Below are 13,334 nucleotides of genomic sequence, written 5' to 3'. Positions count from 1 at the left end.
CTTTAGTACCGGTTCATCACGAACCAGCGCTAAAGTGCCACCACGTGGCACGAGCCAGGCCCGGGTGCGTGTAGGACATTAGTACCGGTTGGTAGCACCAACCGGTACTAAATGTTTGGGGGGTGTTTTGGTTTTATTTTTTATTTTTCCTTTAATTTTGTGTTTTCAATTCAATTTAGTGATTATTTTAGTTGTTAAATCATTAGGTGAAAGTACCGCAGATTAGTTTCGACTGGATGCATGTGAATCCTAACTAGCTAAGTGATCAAGTACACTAGTGCAGAACCTGACTTTAGCGCCGGTTCGTAAGGACCTTTAGTGTCGGTTCCACACGTGGGGACTAAAGGTCCCTCTTTAGTACCGGTTCATCACGAACCAGCGCTAAAGTGCCACCACGTGGCACGAGCCAGGCCCGGGTGCGTGTAGGACATTAGTACCGGTTGGTAACACCAACCGGTACTAAATGTTTGGGGGTGTTTTGGTTTTATTTTTTATTTTTCCTTTAATTTTGTGTTTTCAATTCAATTTAGTGATTATTTTAGTTGTTAAATCATTAGGTGAAAGTACCGCAGATTAGTTTCGACTGGATGCATGTGAATCCTAACTATACTTGATCATAAGTGATCAAGTATAATATGGATATGGCATATACTTGGATATATGATCAAGTATAATATGGATATGGCATATACTTGATCACTTAGCTAGGATCCATCCAGCTGAAACTAATCTGCGGTTTCTTTCATAAATGATATAATAACTCATCATCATCATCATCATATTAATATAAAAACTCTTGCATCATATCATCAACAACAGTATACTAGCTAGCTAAAAATCATCATAGTCGTCATTACCACTGTTTATTCATCATAGTCATTACCGCTATCTAATCACCACCAACACTAGCTTAAAGAAAAAACATTCACTTGTACCAGAAGCAAAGATATCATCGAGTTCAACATGGTCATGATATTATAAGCGTTCATAACACCACAAAAGCAAATCACTCTTTGAGATTAAGTTCAGGACGAAAAATACGGACATGAGAGGACAAGTACTAAGAGTATGAACTAGCTAAATCACTCCTGCTGCTCTCTCTCAGGTAAAATAGCATAGAACACGTATAGCTCTCCTGATTCATCATACTGGAGCATGCACATGAACCTGTCTCCTAATCGTGGGCTGCGCTTCTCATTGCTGCCCCCTAGTACTTCTCTGGGATCGTTAACAATTTTGCTCCAATCTTTCACTATTAAGCATTCATCGCTTTTAAAAATCCTGAATGCACTCATGTGCACTGTAGGATATCTTGGCCGTAAGCTAACAATTGACATGTGATCGGGAGTCCCTGTTGAAGAACATCGTATAGTAATTAATATACTTAACAATGAAAGTTTAGCAAAAAAAATGTATGCAAAAGATGCACTGAGGACAAATAGTAAAAATCTTACCATCTTTCGTAAATAGATGTGACCGTAGTTCAATACGATCACTATTGGTTGCAGGTTTTGATTACTAACATTTCTAAGTGCAGGAAAAAAATTGTCTTAACAGTATGAAGATCCTCAAGCCATGAAACGTAATGACTTATCTCCTCGCAGTTTAGTTCAGCTCCGGGACAGTAGTAGGTCCTGTCTACCAAGCGCCGGACATGTTTGCTTGAATGGAAATAAGCTGTCGATAGAAATTAGTTGTCAACTATTTTTGAATAAACAATATCAAAGATATAAATATGGTTGAGAAACTCACATAATGGTAGAACTGGAGGCGTCTGCACATCGACCCAGATGTCTCTATTACCTTCAATATCATCTTCCGGACGAATATCAAAGGTGATAACCATATTAGACTCAAATGCATAAGCCTTGCATAGTGATTGCCAAGTTTTGCATTCAAAATAAGTGTTCGTGTCTGCATTGTATAATTTGACGTTGAAAGTATAACCATGTTCGGTCTTCAGTTAAACTCTCTTTACCTCCATAGTTTCCATAACACTGAAACCTATCTTATCCAAGACAAAAATTCTAGCATGACAGGGGATGCGCTAGTAGAATAGTGAAAATTTAAAATTATAAGTTGAAGCAAATGAAGCATATATAAGTCATGCTTAATTACGAAAAAAGACTTGTCGTTGTGACTTACTGTATCCACTTCGAAGGTCTCATCCAGCTTGATGCTGAAGCGCTTATCATCAACAAGGAAATTTCTGTCGCACAGGCCGCGCTGGTCTTCACAATATTCGCACTTAATGAAATTTTTTTCGTCGTCAGACGACATTTCCTATGTTCATATAGGTGAAACATTAAACACTTACTAGTTCTATTAATTCAACTACTTATATTAATTCAACTAGTTCTATTAATTCAACTAGTTCTATTAATTCAACTAATTCAACTAAGCATTTACGAAAAATAAACTTATTCTATTAATTTTCTTACTAAAATAAAGTAGCTGGTTCTATATAGTAATATTTTAATTAGATCATCAAATCTTAGATATCTAAATTTTCATACTAAAAATAAAATAGTTCTATTAATTCAACTAATTCAACTAAGAATTTACTAAAAATAAACTAGTTCTATTAATTTTCTTACTAAAATATATAAAGTAGCTATATATAGTAACATTTTAATTAAATCACCAAATCTCATATACCTAAATTTTCTTACTAAAAATAAACTAGTTCTACTAATTCAACTAGTTCAACTAAGCATTTACTAAAAATAAACTAGTTATATTAATTCAACTAGTTCAAATAATAATCTCATATACCTAAATTTTCTTACTAAAAATAAACTTGTTCTATTAATTTTCATACTAAAAATAAACTAGTTATATTAATTAAACTAGTTCAAATCTCATATATATACCTAATTAATATCTAGCTAATTCATCTAACAATTGACATTAATATTTAACAACTTTTCCATATTATTCATCTAACATTAACATTCTAACATTCTTATCTACGTAATTCATTTAACATTAATCTAAACAACAGAAAACAGAAAATACGTAAAAAAAATATGTGTGTATGTGTGTGTGTCTTTGTGTGTGTGTGTGTATGTGTGTGTGTGTACGAGCGGGGGGCGGCGGCATACGGGCGGCGGCGCGAGACGGCGACGGCGCGACGACGGGCGGCGGGCCGGGGGCGACGGCACGATCGATCGAGACGACGACGTAGTACGGGGCGGCGGCGACGGGCGGCGGCGGGCGGCGGGGACGGCGACGACGGGCGGCGGGGCTGGCGAGGGCGGCGCGCGATGGGCGACGGCGCGGCGGCGGCGGCGAGGGCGGCGCGCGATGGGCGACGGCGTGGCGGCGGCGGCGATGTCGCGCGAAGAAATTGGAGAAGTGGTGGTCGATGAAACTGAATTTTTCGTAAGTGTCATATATATAGGAGGGGCCTTTAGTACCGGTTGGAGCCACCGACCGGTACTAAAGGCCAACTTTCGCCAGGCCAAGCGGCGGGAAACGGCCCCCTTTAGTACCGGTTCATGGCATGAACCGGTACTAAAGGCCCATGCATTAGTACCGGTTGGAGCCACCAACCGGTACTAATGGTTGTGCGCTGCCACCCGCGGTGCACAATGTTTAGTCCCACCTCGCCGAGCGAAGGGCAGCCGCACTGGTTTATAAACCCAGCCGCGGCTGCTCCTTCGAACTTCTCTATATAGCAGGCTTCTGGGCCTAACTATGGCGCGCTGCCCTGTGAGCCTGCTTGCCCTTCTGGGCCTGAATTTGCACACCCTAGGTCTAGCAGGCCCACTGGGCAGCGCCCCAACAATTTTTTATATAGTTTTTTTTTCTTTTCTGCATTATTTATTTTCTTCTATTTATTTTGGAGTAACTTTTTTATATAGTTTTTTCTTTTCTGTTTTATTTATTTTCTTCTATTTATTTTTGAGTAACTTTTTTATATAGTTTATTTTGTAGTGATTTTTAATTTCACGGTCATTTAGCTCTCTAAACAAATCGGTAAATGACTGAAAACAGCAAATGATGTCAGAACGTGTTGGAAATTGATGACGTCACTTTAAATGTTGCATACTAAACGCAAAAATAGGCTGGAGTTCAAATAAGTTTAAAAAACATTGAAGTGCCCGTGTAACAGATGAGTTCTCGTCCGAAACTCTGATACTGCGAAAGAGATTGTCCAGTTTGTACACGAAGGGCGTCCAGTTTTCGCCGTGACCCTCTATACTCTTTTGCACATGCTATGCGGGTGAAATGATGATACCATGCCAACATTTTCAGAATACATTTTGTAGTGATTTTCAATTTCACGGTCATTTAGCTCTCTAAACAAATCGGTAGATGACTGAAAAACAGCAAATGATGTCAGAACATGTTGGAAATTGATGACGTCGCTTTGAATGCTGCATACTGAACGCAAAAATAGGCTGGAGTCCAAATAAGTTTAAAAAACATTGAAGTGCCCGTGTAACTGATGAGTTCTCGTCCGAAACCTTAATACTCCGAAAGAGATTGTCCAGTTTATACACGAAGTGCGTCCAGTTTTCGCCGTGACCCTCTATACTCTTTTGCACATGCTATGCGGGTGAAATGATGATACCGTGCCAAGTTCCAACATTTTCAGAGTTCATTTTGTAGTGATTTTCAATTTCACGGTCATTTAGCTCTCTAAACAAACCGGTAAATGACTGAAAAACAGCAAATGATGTCAGAACGTGTTGGAAATTGATGACGTCGCTTTGAATGCTGCATACTGAACGCAAAAATAGGCTGGAGTTCAAATAAGTTTAAAAAACATTGATTATCAATGATCTTTTTGTGTACAATCTGAATTGTTAATATGAGTCCTCAACGGTTTAGAAACCGGTGAAGACTCATATTGTGACCACAAATTCTACACATAGAGTTCAATGAAGACCAAGTGCTTGTGATAGTTTGAGAAGTAACATATTTAAGGTGGTAAAAATCTTGCTAGGGGAGCGAGGTGGGACTAAAAACAGTCTGCCACAACCTCTTTACTACCGGTTCATGCCACGAACCGGTACTAAAGGGGCTGGCCGGGCACCAGCCTCTTTAGTATCGGTTCATGGCATAAACCGGTACTAAAAGTTCGCACTGAACGGGTACTAAAGATCTCCTCCCGCCTAGCCGTTTGAACCGGCACTAATGGACACATTAGTACCGGCTCAAATGCAAACCGAACTAATGTATCTCACATTTGACCCTTTTTCTACTAGTGGTACATGCTAATTTTAAAATGAGAATTGTGCAAATACACAACATTTAGGGCCCGGGTAACTGATAACCACAACTCTAGGGAACAACAACTATAGGACTAACCAGTAACAAAAAAACACAAATTATATCAGAACAACCATTTCAACAGAAATCTGATGACCGGGTCCCATCAGTAGGTGGTGCTCTTTTTTAGCCTGAGCTCAGTAACTATAGGAGTAACCAGTAATGAAATTAAAATGTGATTGAAAATTCAAACTGGTCAAAATATATCCAAGATTGTTGTCTATTTAAATATCTTGTCAACCTGAGTTCAAATATGTAAAAAGTTTGGAAAGCTAAAATTCGATTCAAAAGTTATGATCAGTTAAAGATGCCATATTGAAAATAGACGCAAGTTTTCTGTTTGGAGAGAGAGGAGGACACGACGTGCATGCAGCCACCACTCAAGGTGGCAATGAGTTGGGGACGAAACCCGTCGGGTTTTCGCATGCCCATCCTCGTTCCCGTGAGAAAACCGTAAGCCCGTGTCCGTCCTCATGCACGGATCCTGTTTTTTGCCCATTCCCTAAACCCGTAGAGTTTCGTGTACCCACGGGAACCCATCCCCGCAAACGGTCAGCAAAAATAGCAGCATTTCTCTAGAAAATAAAAGTATATTTCGGCAAATAGCAACAACAAAATCAGCACATTTCAGCAGCAAAATATGGGACCAATAGTAGCCACAAAGAATAGCATTTCAGTAGCAAACATGGGTATATTTCAACAGCATTTCAGCAATAACAGCAGCAAAAAGGAGCATATTTCAGCAAGAAAACACGAGCATTTTCAGCACAAAAGAATAGCATATTTCAGCAACAAACATGTGTACTTCAGCACAAAACAATAGCATATATCAGCAGCAAATATGAGCATATTTCAGCAACAAACATGAGCATATTTCTGCCATACATAGTTCAACGAGATGGAAATTCATGGTTAATGTTTTGCTGGAGGTGGGATGGATTTAAAATTAGGGGGTTAAAGCAGGCTGCTAAGTTTTTGCCGGCTCATGTCTATTCCAGGGTCCATACCTCAACAATTTCATGGGTATGGCGGGTTTCGGGTTTGGGTACTGCTGGAACGGGTTTAAACCTGAGAGATGAGCCAGATTTTATAATTTTCCCAGCAGCAGCCCCATGGGCTTAGAAACACGCTCATTACCGTCCCCTAATAGGGTAAAAAAAACGCGAGGGCGTGGGTTTCATGGCCCCATTGCCATCTTAGCCACCACCCATCCCTCGTGTGTGGTACTCTTCTCACAAAAGCAACCCTCGACTCTACTACTCTGCCTGACAAAAGCCTGTGCATGTCGGCCGTATTACTATGTACTCACTTCATTCTGAATTACTTGTCGTAGAAATGGATGTATATAGACGTATTTTTAGTTCTAGATAGTACATCAATTTCTACCCATTTATACGGAAAGTATTTCGAGACAGAGGGAGTATATTGCAGCAAACTCATTTGTATAGCAACAATTGATATTTAATAGGTGGGTCCCAACACGAATCACAACACAGATATGGACGATGGATTCTCTGCCGCTAGGTATCGGAACCATTAATAATGTCTTTGCTAGCCAATATATCCTCCTTTTCTCCCTCAGTTCACACATCAGCCCCCAAGAAAAGGTGGCGGCATCTTTTTTTTTGCGGGGAGAAAACATTTCATTACTTAAGCAATATCAGTTTTACAATCATCGGTAATGATAACGATAATCTCCTGGGGAGCATTTGCAAGCCAACAAGCTATGCGATGTTGTCCACGACCAATTGCCGCCATTGCATGCCCAGCTTTATTTTGCCCACGACTAATTTTATGGATTTCAGTGTGGTGTTCCTTGAGCAGATGCACTATCTCAGTAACTTGGTGCATATTTCTGGATCGATCACCCCGCCCAGCTTTTACAAGGGTGATGATCTCGGCACAGTCCGTCTCAACCTGAAGCGGGGCTTGAGACCAATGCAGAGCTAGACGGAGACCTTCCTCACAAGCTGCTAGTTCTGCTTCTAGGGGTCCCTCGCAATCAAACAGCCATCTGCAGGCAGCAAAGATAACCTGCCCTTCATGGTCCCGTAGAATCATTCCGACACCCGCAGCACCATTTTCTGCCACAAATGAGCCATCAAAATTAAGCTTCACATGTCCTGCTGGTGGGGGTTCCCATTTAACTTCAGGTTTTGAATGGGTCACGGTATGAACTACTGTTGTGGTATTTGCACTGAGGTTAGCAGGAACCTTGCCTTTGGTGAAATCAGCGTGTGGATAGTGTGTGATCATTAGTAGGTGGTCTGCATACCCACACAAGAATTTCTTGGAAGCTTCAACAGGAATCAATGGCTTGTCATGTGTTAGCTCATTGTGCACATGCCACACCCGCCAAAGTACCATGAGAAGGAGCATGCGTTGTGTGTCATTGAGCTGCTGGATTAACATGAGCAACCAATCAGGTTCAGAGTTCCATAGTGCTTCATCTGATGGGAGATCCCACACAGATTTCATTGCATCCCATAGGTGCATAGCATGAGGACATCGTAGGAGTGCATGGTGTGTCGTCTCTTCCTCTAGCCCACAGATCGTACATATACCATCAGGTTCCATGTGCCTACGCTGCATGTTGCTCCGAGTGGCTAATGCTTCGCGCACAGCTTTCCAAGCAAAGATACGTACTTTAGGTGGTGCTCCACATTTCCACAGGAGGTTCCATGCTGGTCTGAATCCATCAGGTCTTGTGCTGGACTCACCGACACACTGTCGGGCCATGATATTATCTCTGATCATGTTATACGCTGAGCGGACTGAGAAACACCCATGTTTGTCTGGTTGCCATGCGATAACATCATCCCCCAACCGCTTAGATGCCTTGATTTTCAGTATATTTGCGACGTCTATTGGGAAAAAGTGTTGCCTGAGGATTGGAACATTCCATGTGCCATCCGCGTTCAGAAGTTCGGCCACCCATTTGAGTCTGCAGCGGCGCTTAGGCGTGATCGGTTTGAAAGGTGCACCATTTGGGATCCAGGGGTCGCGCCATATTCTGATGTTTGCTCCATTTCCGACACGCCATATATACCCTTGCTTTACCAGTTCCAAGCCATGTTCAATAGCCAACCAAGTGCTTGACCCATTACCTGTAAAAACTGTATCTGTAATATTGCCAGACGGGTAGTACTTCGCACGGAGAACCTGAGCACAAAGGCTATCCGGAAATTCTATGAGACGCCATGCTTGACGTGCTAACAGAGATTGATTAAACAACCGAAGATCCTTGAAGCCCATACCACCTCTTCCTTTAGGCCGTAGCATGCTGTCCCAACTGACCCAGTGGGTCTTGCGTTTTCCTTTCTCTGCTCCCCACCAATACCGATGGATCATCTGTGTTAAATCATCGCATAGGCCAACTGGGAGTTTGAAGACACTCATAATATACACCGGTAGTGCTTGCGCCACCGCTTTGATTTTTATCTCCTTCCCGGCCATGGATAGATGATTATCACCCCATTCCATTAGGCTCTTTGCTAGCTTCTCCTGTAGGCTCTTTAGTTTCCCTTTGCTCATCCTGCCATCGGGTGTTGGTAGGCCAAGATATTTGGCTTCGAAGGCGGTTTGTGTGACTTGCAAGATACTCCTAATACCCTCCTGAATTCCTTGCCGACATGCCGGGCTGAACAAGATTGAGCACTTTTGTGGATTTATCATTTGTCCCGTACCTTTAGCATACACTTCCAGAACATGCTTCACTCTATGTGCTTGCCCCACTTCTGCTTTAAAGAACAAAAGTGTATCATCGGAGCAAGTGTGATATACCTGGTGCTCGCCGGCATACCTTAAGAGTAGTTATTGTGCGTTGTGTTGCTTCACGTTGCATCAGTGCAGAGAGACCATCAGCAATAAACAAGAACAAAAACGGAGACAGTGGATCACCTTGGCGAAGACCTCGAGTTGGGGAAAACGAATCAAGCAGGGTTCCATTGAATTTTACGGAATAGCTCACCGAGGTCACGCAGGACATGATCCAATCTACCCATCGGGGAGCAAAACCCAAGCTTTGCATCGTTCTTCTAAGAAAATCCCAGTCAACTCTGTCATACGCCTTTGATAGATCCAGCTTGTACGCACAGAAAGAGTCTTGTTGTTTCTTGCAGTGTTCAATAGTGTGAAAACATTCAAATGCCACCAGTGCATTATCAGTCATCATACGTCCAGGAACGAAGGCACTTTGGTTTAAGGAGACAATCACACCCAACAATGGACGCAGTCTGTTCACCAGGCATTTGGCGACGATCTTGTACAACACCGAGCACAAACTGATGGGTCGGAAGTCCTTCAATGTCTCTGGTTGATCAGACTTGGGGATCAAGACAATAGCGGTTGCGTTTGTTTCGGATGGCATGTGTCCAGTTGTGAAAAATAACCTTACCGCAGCAACCACAGAATCCTTCAAAACAGCCCAATTTCTTTGATAAAACCTAGCTGGAAACCCATCTGGTCCTGGGGCCTTCAGTGGTCTTATTTGGAACAGTGCATCTGCGATTTCCGTCTCCGAGAACTCCTTGCATAATGTCTCATTCATCTCATCTGTCACCTTCTTCTCTATGAGACCAACAATCTCATCAGCATTTAGAGATGGGTCACGCGTGAATAATTCCTGAAAAAAGGATGAGGCCATTAGTTCCATAACTGACGGAGTAGACTGCCAAACACCGTCGTCATTTTTCAGTTTTGAGATTTTATTTCTGCGTGCTCGCCAAACCGATCTGTTATGGAAGAACTTGGTGTTACGGTCCCCCTCTTTTAGCCAATCTATGCGTGAACGTTGTAGCCAGAGGAGTTCTTCCTGGTAGAGCAGCTCGTTCATGTTATCAGACAATTTTCTTATTTCATGTTGGTCACCATCAGTTTGCAACAGATGATCCAGTTTCGTACGTGTTTTCTCAAGCTCACGCATTACATTACCAAATCTCCTTCGGCTCCAACCTTGTAGATTTTGCGTGACCGCATGCAGACCAGCCGTAACAGATGCTAGATTGCCATTAGTCTGGGTGGCTTCCCACATTTTCTCCACTAGCTCAGGTAGCTCTCCAGCACGTTCCCAGAGTATCTCGTATTGGCTTGTTCGCCGACGCACCGAGGTGCGCTCTTCCCTTTGCATGTGCACTAAAATTGGCAAGTGATCCGAGCACGGCGATACTAGGTGTACCACGTGAGCACCAGAGAAGATATCTCGCCATCTCTCATCAGCCAAGGCCCTGTCCAATCTTACTTTCACATTAGCTCCACCTCTCCTCTTATTATCAAACGTGAACGGTGCCCCAGAAAAACCAAGGTCATGCAGTTCACAATCTTGCACCACTTCCCGAAAAGCAGCTATCTGATTGGCCGTTCCCGAAAAGAGGCTGGAACAGTAATGAGCTCCGGGGAGAGAGCTTTGCCACCGATTTGTTATTGTTTAATTTATTCGCATTTAAACATTTGTTGTAATTAAGATGATTATTGTATTGTATGAATTTGCCTAAAACCCCGAAAACGGTTTTGCGAATATGTTTCGCCAGAGCCTTGGTGGTACCGAAAAATCATTTTTGGGAGAGCCTTAAAATGGATTTTCCAGAGGCCATTTTGCAGTATCCGCTAGAGATGCTCTAATCAATCAAAAGCTACAAACAAGCAAACAAAGCTGACGGGAGAAATTGGTTCGTCGAGATTGGCGTGCGGCCTAAAACCGCCACTGACGATCGACGGCGATCAGGTGGAGCTAGTGTAGCCTAGTGGCGAGGCGACCCCAGCTAGCCATGGATGGACGCCCCCGCCGGCTGGCCGGCGGCCCGTTCTACCGGTCGAGTTGGGAGTTGGGACATGCCCCCTCCCCGAGTTTCCACCTCCCCTCTGCCTTTGCGCTTTGGGTCTAATTGGGTCACGTTTCTTTTACTCTTTGCCCACTTGTTATCTAGATGACAATCATGGTGAGTAGAACTAATGGCATCGAAAAGGGAACAAACAATACTACGTACAAAGCAATGCGTACGTGAAAAGGAGACGATAAGCCGATTTGTAAAGCGCAGTGCCTACTAGACCCATCACAAAATTTTACTCCTACCATAAACCCTCCCTCCTGATTGGTAGCTCCTCGCTCGCCGCCGTAATCGGAAAAGGCTCGCTCTTCTACCGGCCGACGTGGATCCATGCATGCCGCCGCCGCCGGGGCCAGAGAAGAAACATTGTAGCCAAGGTATGGAGCGCCGGAGGTGGAGGAAACAGTCGAAGCGGTTTGATTTGACGTGGAAATTAGGTGCAGAGTTGTTGCATCTGCTTGCATGGGTAGCCCATCATCATTCCTCGGCGGGGTCGACCGTCGACGGATGGCGATGAACCGCACGAGAGCACCTCCCTCGACCAGCGATGGGGCCGCCGTCCTCCGTCCGTACGCACACGTGTCCGTGCAGCCCGGAGTACGTACTGTGCCCACCGCATCGCGGCACATCACATCACGGCCTAAAATATCCGGCGTGCGTGCGTGCCCGGCGCCACCACCTTGCCGAATGCCGGCCACGACGCGACGGGGGTGAGCACGACCGCGGCGCCGCCGCCATGATCGGCACTTGATCACACTTCGCCGCCCCTCTTGCGGTAAAGCGACCGGTCGGTCCACATGAACACGTCCTGGTGACGAGTGACGACGATGATCTTTACCTAAAGCGTAGCTGCCGTACGCGCGCTTTATGTATGCCACGACCTACGGCACCCACGTCTGTATATTCCTTTTTCACTTTTCTGAGTTCCTACTCTTTTTGTGAACTGATGAAATTGATTTGAAAGTACCGTCGGAAAAAAGAAGGTGATTTGAAACTATTTACCGATGGGTGATAATGTTACCAACACAAGTCAAGCGAGATGCGCCATCTCGCACACTGTACAGTTGCATTTTGTACGTATACGTACGTACTACCTGCTGGCCAAGATCCATTGACAAAGAGCGGCTATATACGTGTCACGTGTGTGTGTGTCGTATGCACGTTGCGAGCATACTAAGTTGCTGCGGCGGAGACGCTACTGTGCCAACGGCCGGCAGCGGCCGGAGCCAGAGACGGCGGCCGAGGCCTGCGCCGCAAGGACGTCGGCGCGCTCGCAACATGTTTGGGGAGGGGGCGACTCGGTTGCCAACGGCGCCGGCGACACGACGAGGGCGCGCCGGCAGGAGGGGCAGGTGGAGCTGGAGAGCAGCCAGACGTCGACGCAGGCGGCGTGGAAACCGTGTCCGCACGTCGGGAGCACGCGCACCTCGTCGCCGCCCGCGAACTCCGCCAGGCAGATGGCGCACTCCGGCCGCTCCCCCGCCTCCTCATCATTCTTCTCCTGCTGTGGCCGCCACGACACGGTGGGCAGCGCTTGCAGCGCCTTCTTCTTGATCCCCTTGCACGGCGCGGCGACTGCCCCCGGCGCGTCGACGGAGAAGGCGGAGGGGTTGCACAGGCGGGAGCACCGGGCCACCATGGCCAGCCCGACCACGCAGAGCAGGAAGCAGAGCACCGCCGCCAGGATGAGCAGCGTGTCCGTGTGCACGCTCGTCCCGCCGCGCGCCATGGCGGCCGCCGGAGGCGCGGCCAGCGCGGCGAGGCGGTCGACGGACTGCTGCAGCAGGTGGCGCGGCATTTTCCTCGTTGGTTCTCTGTGGGACAAGATGAGATGAGAGCAGGGGCGCCTCTGGTCTCTGTGTGGAGTGGGAGCTAGGGAGGGAGGAGGGAAGAGCTGGGTGCTGCGGTTTTATAGGGTCTGGGATACTCCAAGTGGCTTAATCAGGTGGAGAGATATGATCCATAATGAAGCTCATGCTAAGTGGGAGTATCACTTTCGAATGAGCCATGCATTGTCCTGCCTTGAAAAATTCCTGTGGCATGTTTTCATTGCTGGCTAGCCCCATTCTCTCTGCCATTTTCATTCCCGAGTATAGTCCACTCTGTTCACATAGAGAAACCGTCTTGGTTCAGTGCATGCGTGCTTCTTTGAGAGTTCATTGGTGAATACAGGCCATGCCAATGAGACTTCATTGGTAAATACAGGCCCATGCCATGTCCACCGGAAAC

At 45.3% G+C, this 13,334-nt stretch overlaps 1 protein-coding gene across 1 annotated transcript; it reads right to left on the bottom strand.

Moving 5' to 3' along the window:
- Window positions 1-11,933: 11,933 nt before the first annotated feature.
- Window positions 11,934-12,977, bottom strand: LOC123122551 (RING-H2 finger protein ATL80). Its single transcript, XM_044542755.1, has one exon. It carries the CDS (start codon window positions 12,901-12,903, stop codon window positions 12,301-12,303), a length of 603 nt encoding a protein of 200 aa, XP_044398690.1. The 5' UTR covers window positions 12,904-12,977; the 3' UTR covers window positions 11,934-12,300.
- Between the last annotated feature and the right edge of the window lie 357 nt (window positions 12,978-13,334).

This window comes from Triticum aestivum, chromosome 5D (genome assembly GCF_018294505.1).
Source record: "Triticum aestivum cultivar Chinese Spring chromosome 5D, IWGSC CS RefSeq v2.1, whole genome shotgun sequence".
Lineage (NCBI taxonomy): Eukaryota > Viridiplantae > Streptophyta > Magnoliopsida > Poales > Poaceae > Triticum > Triticum aestivum.
This window is presented reverse-complemented; position numbering and strand designations above follow the sequence as displayed.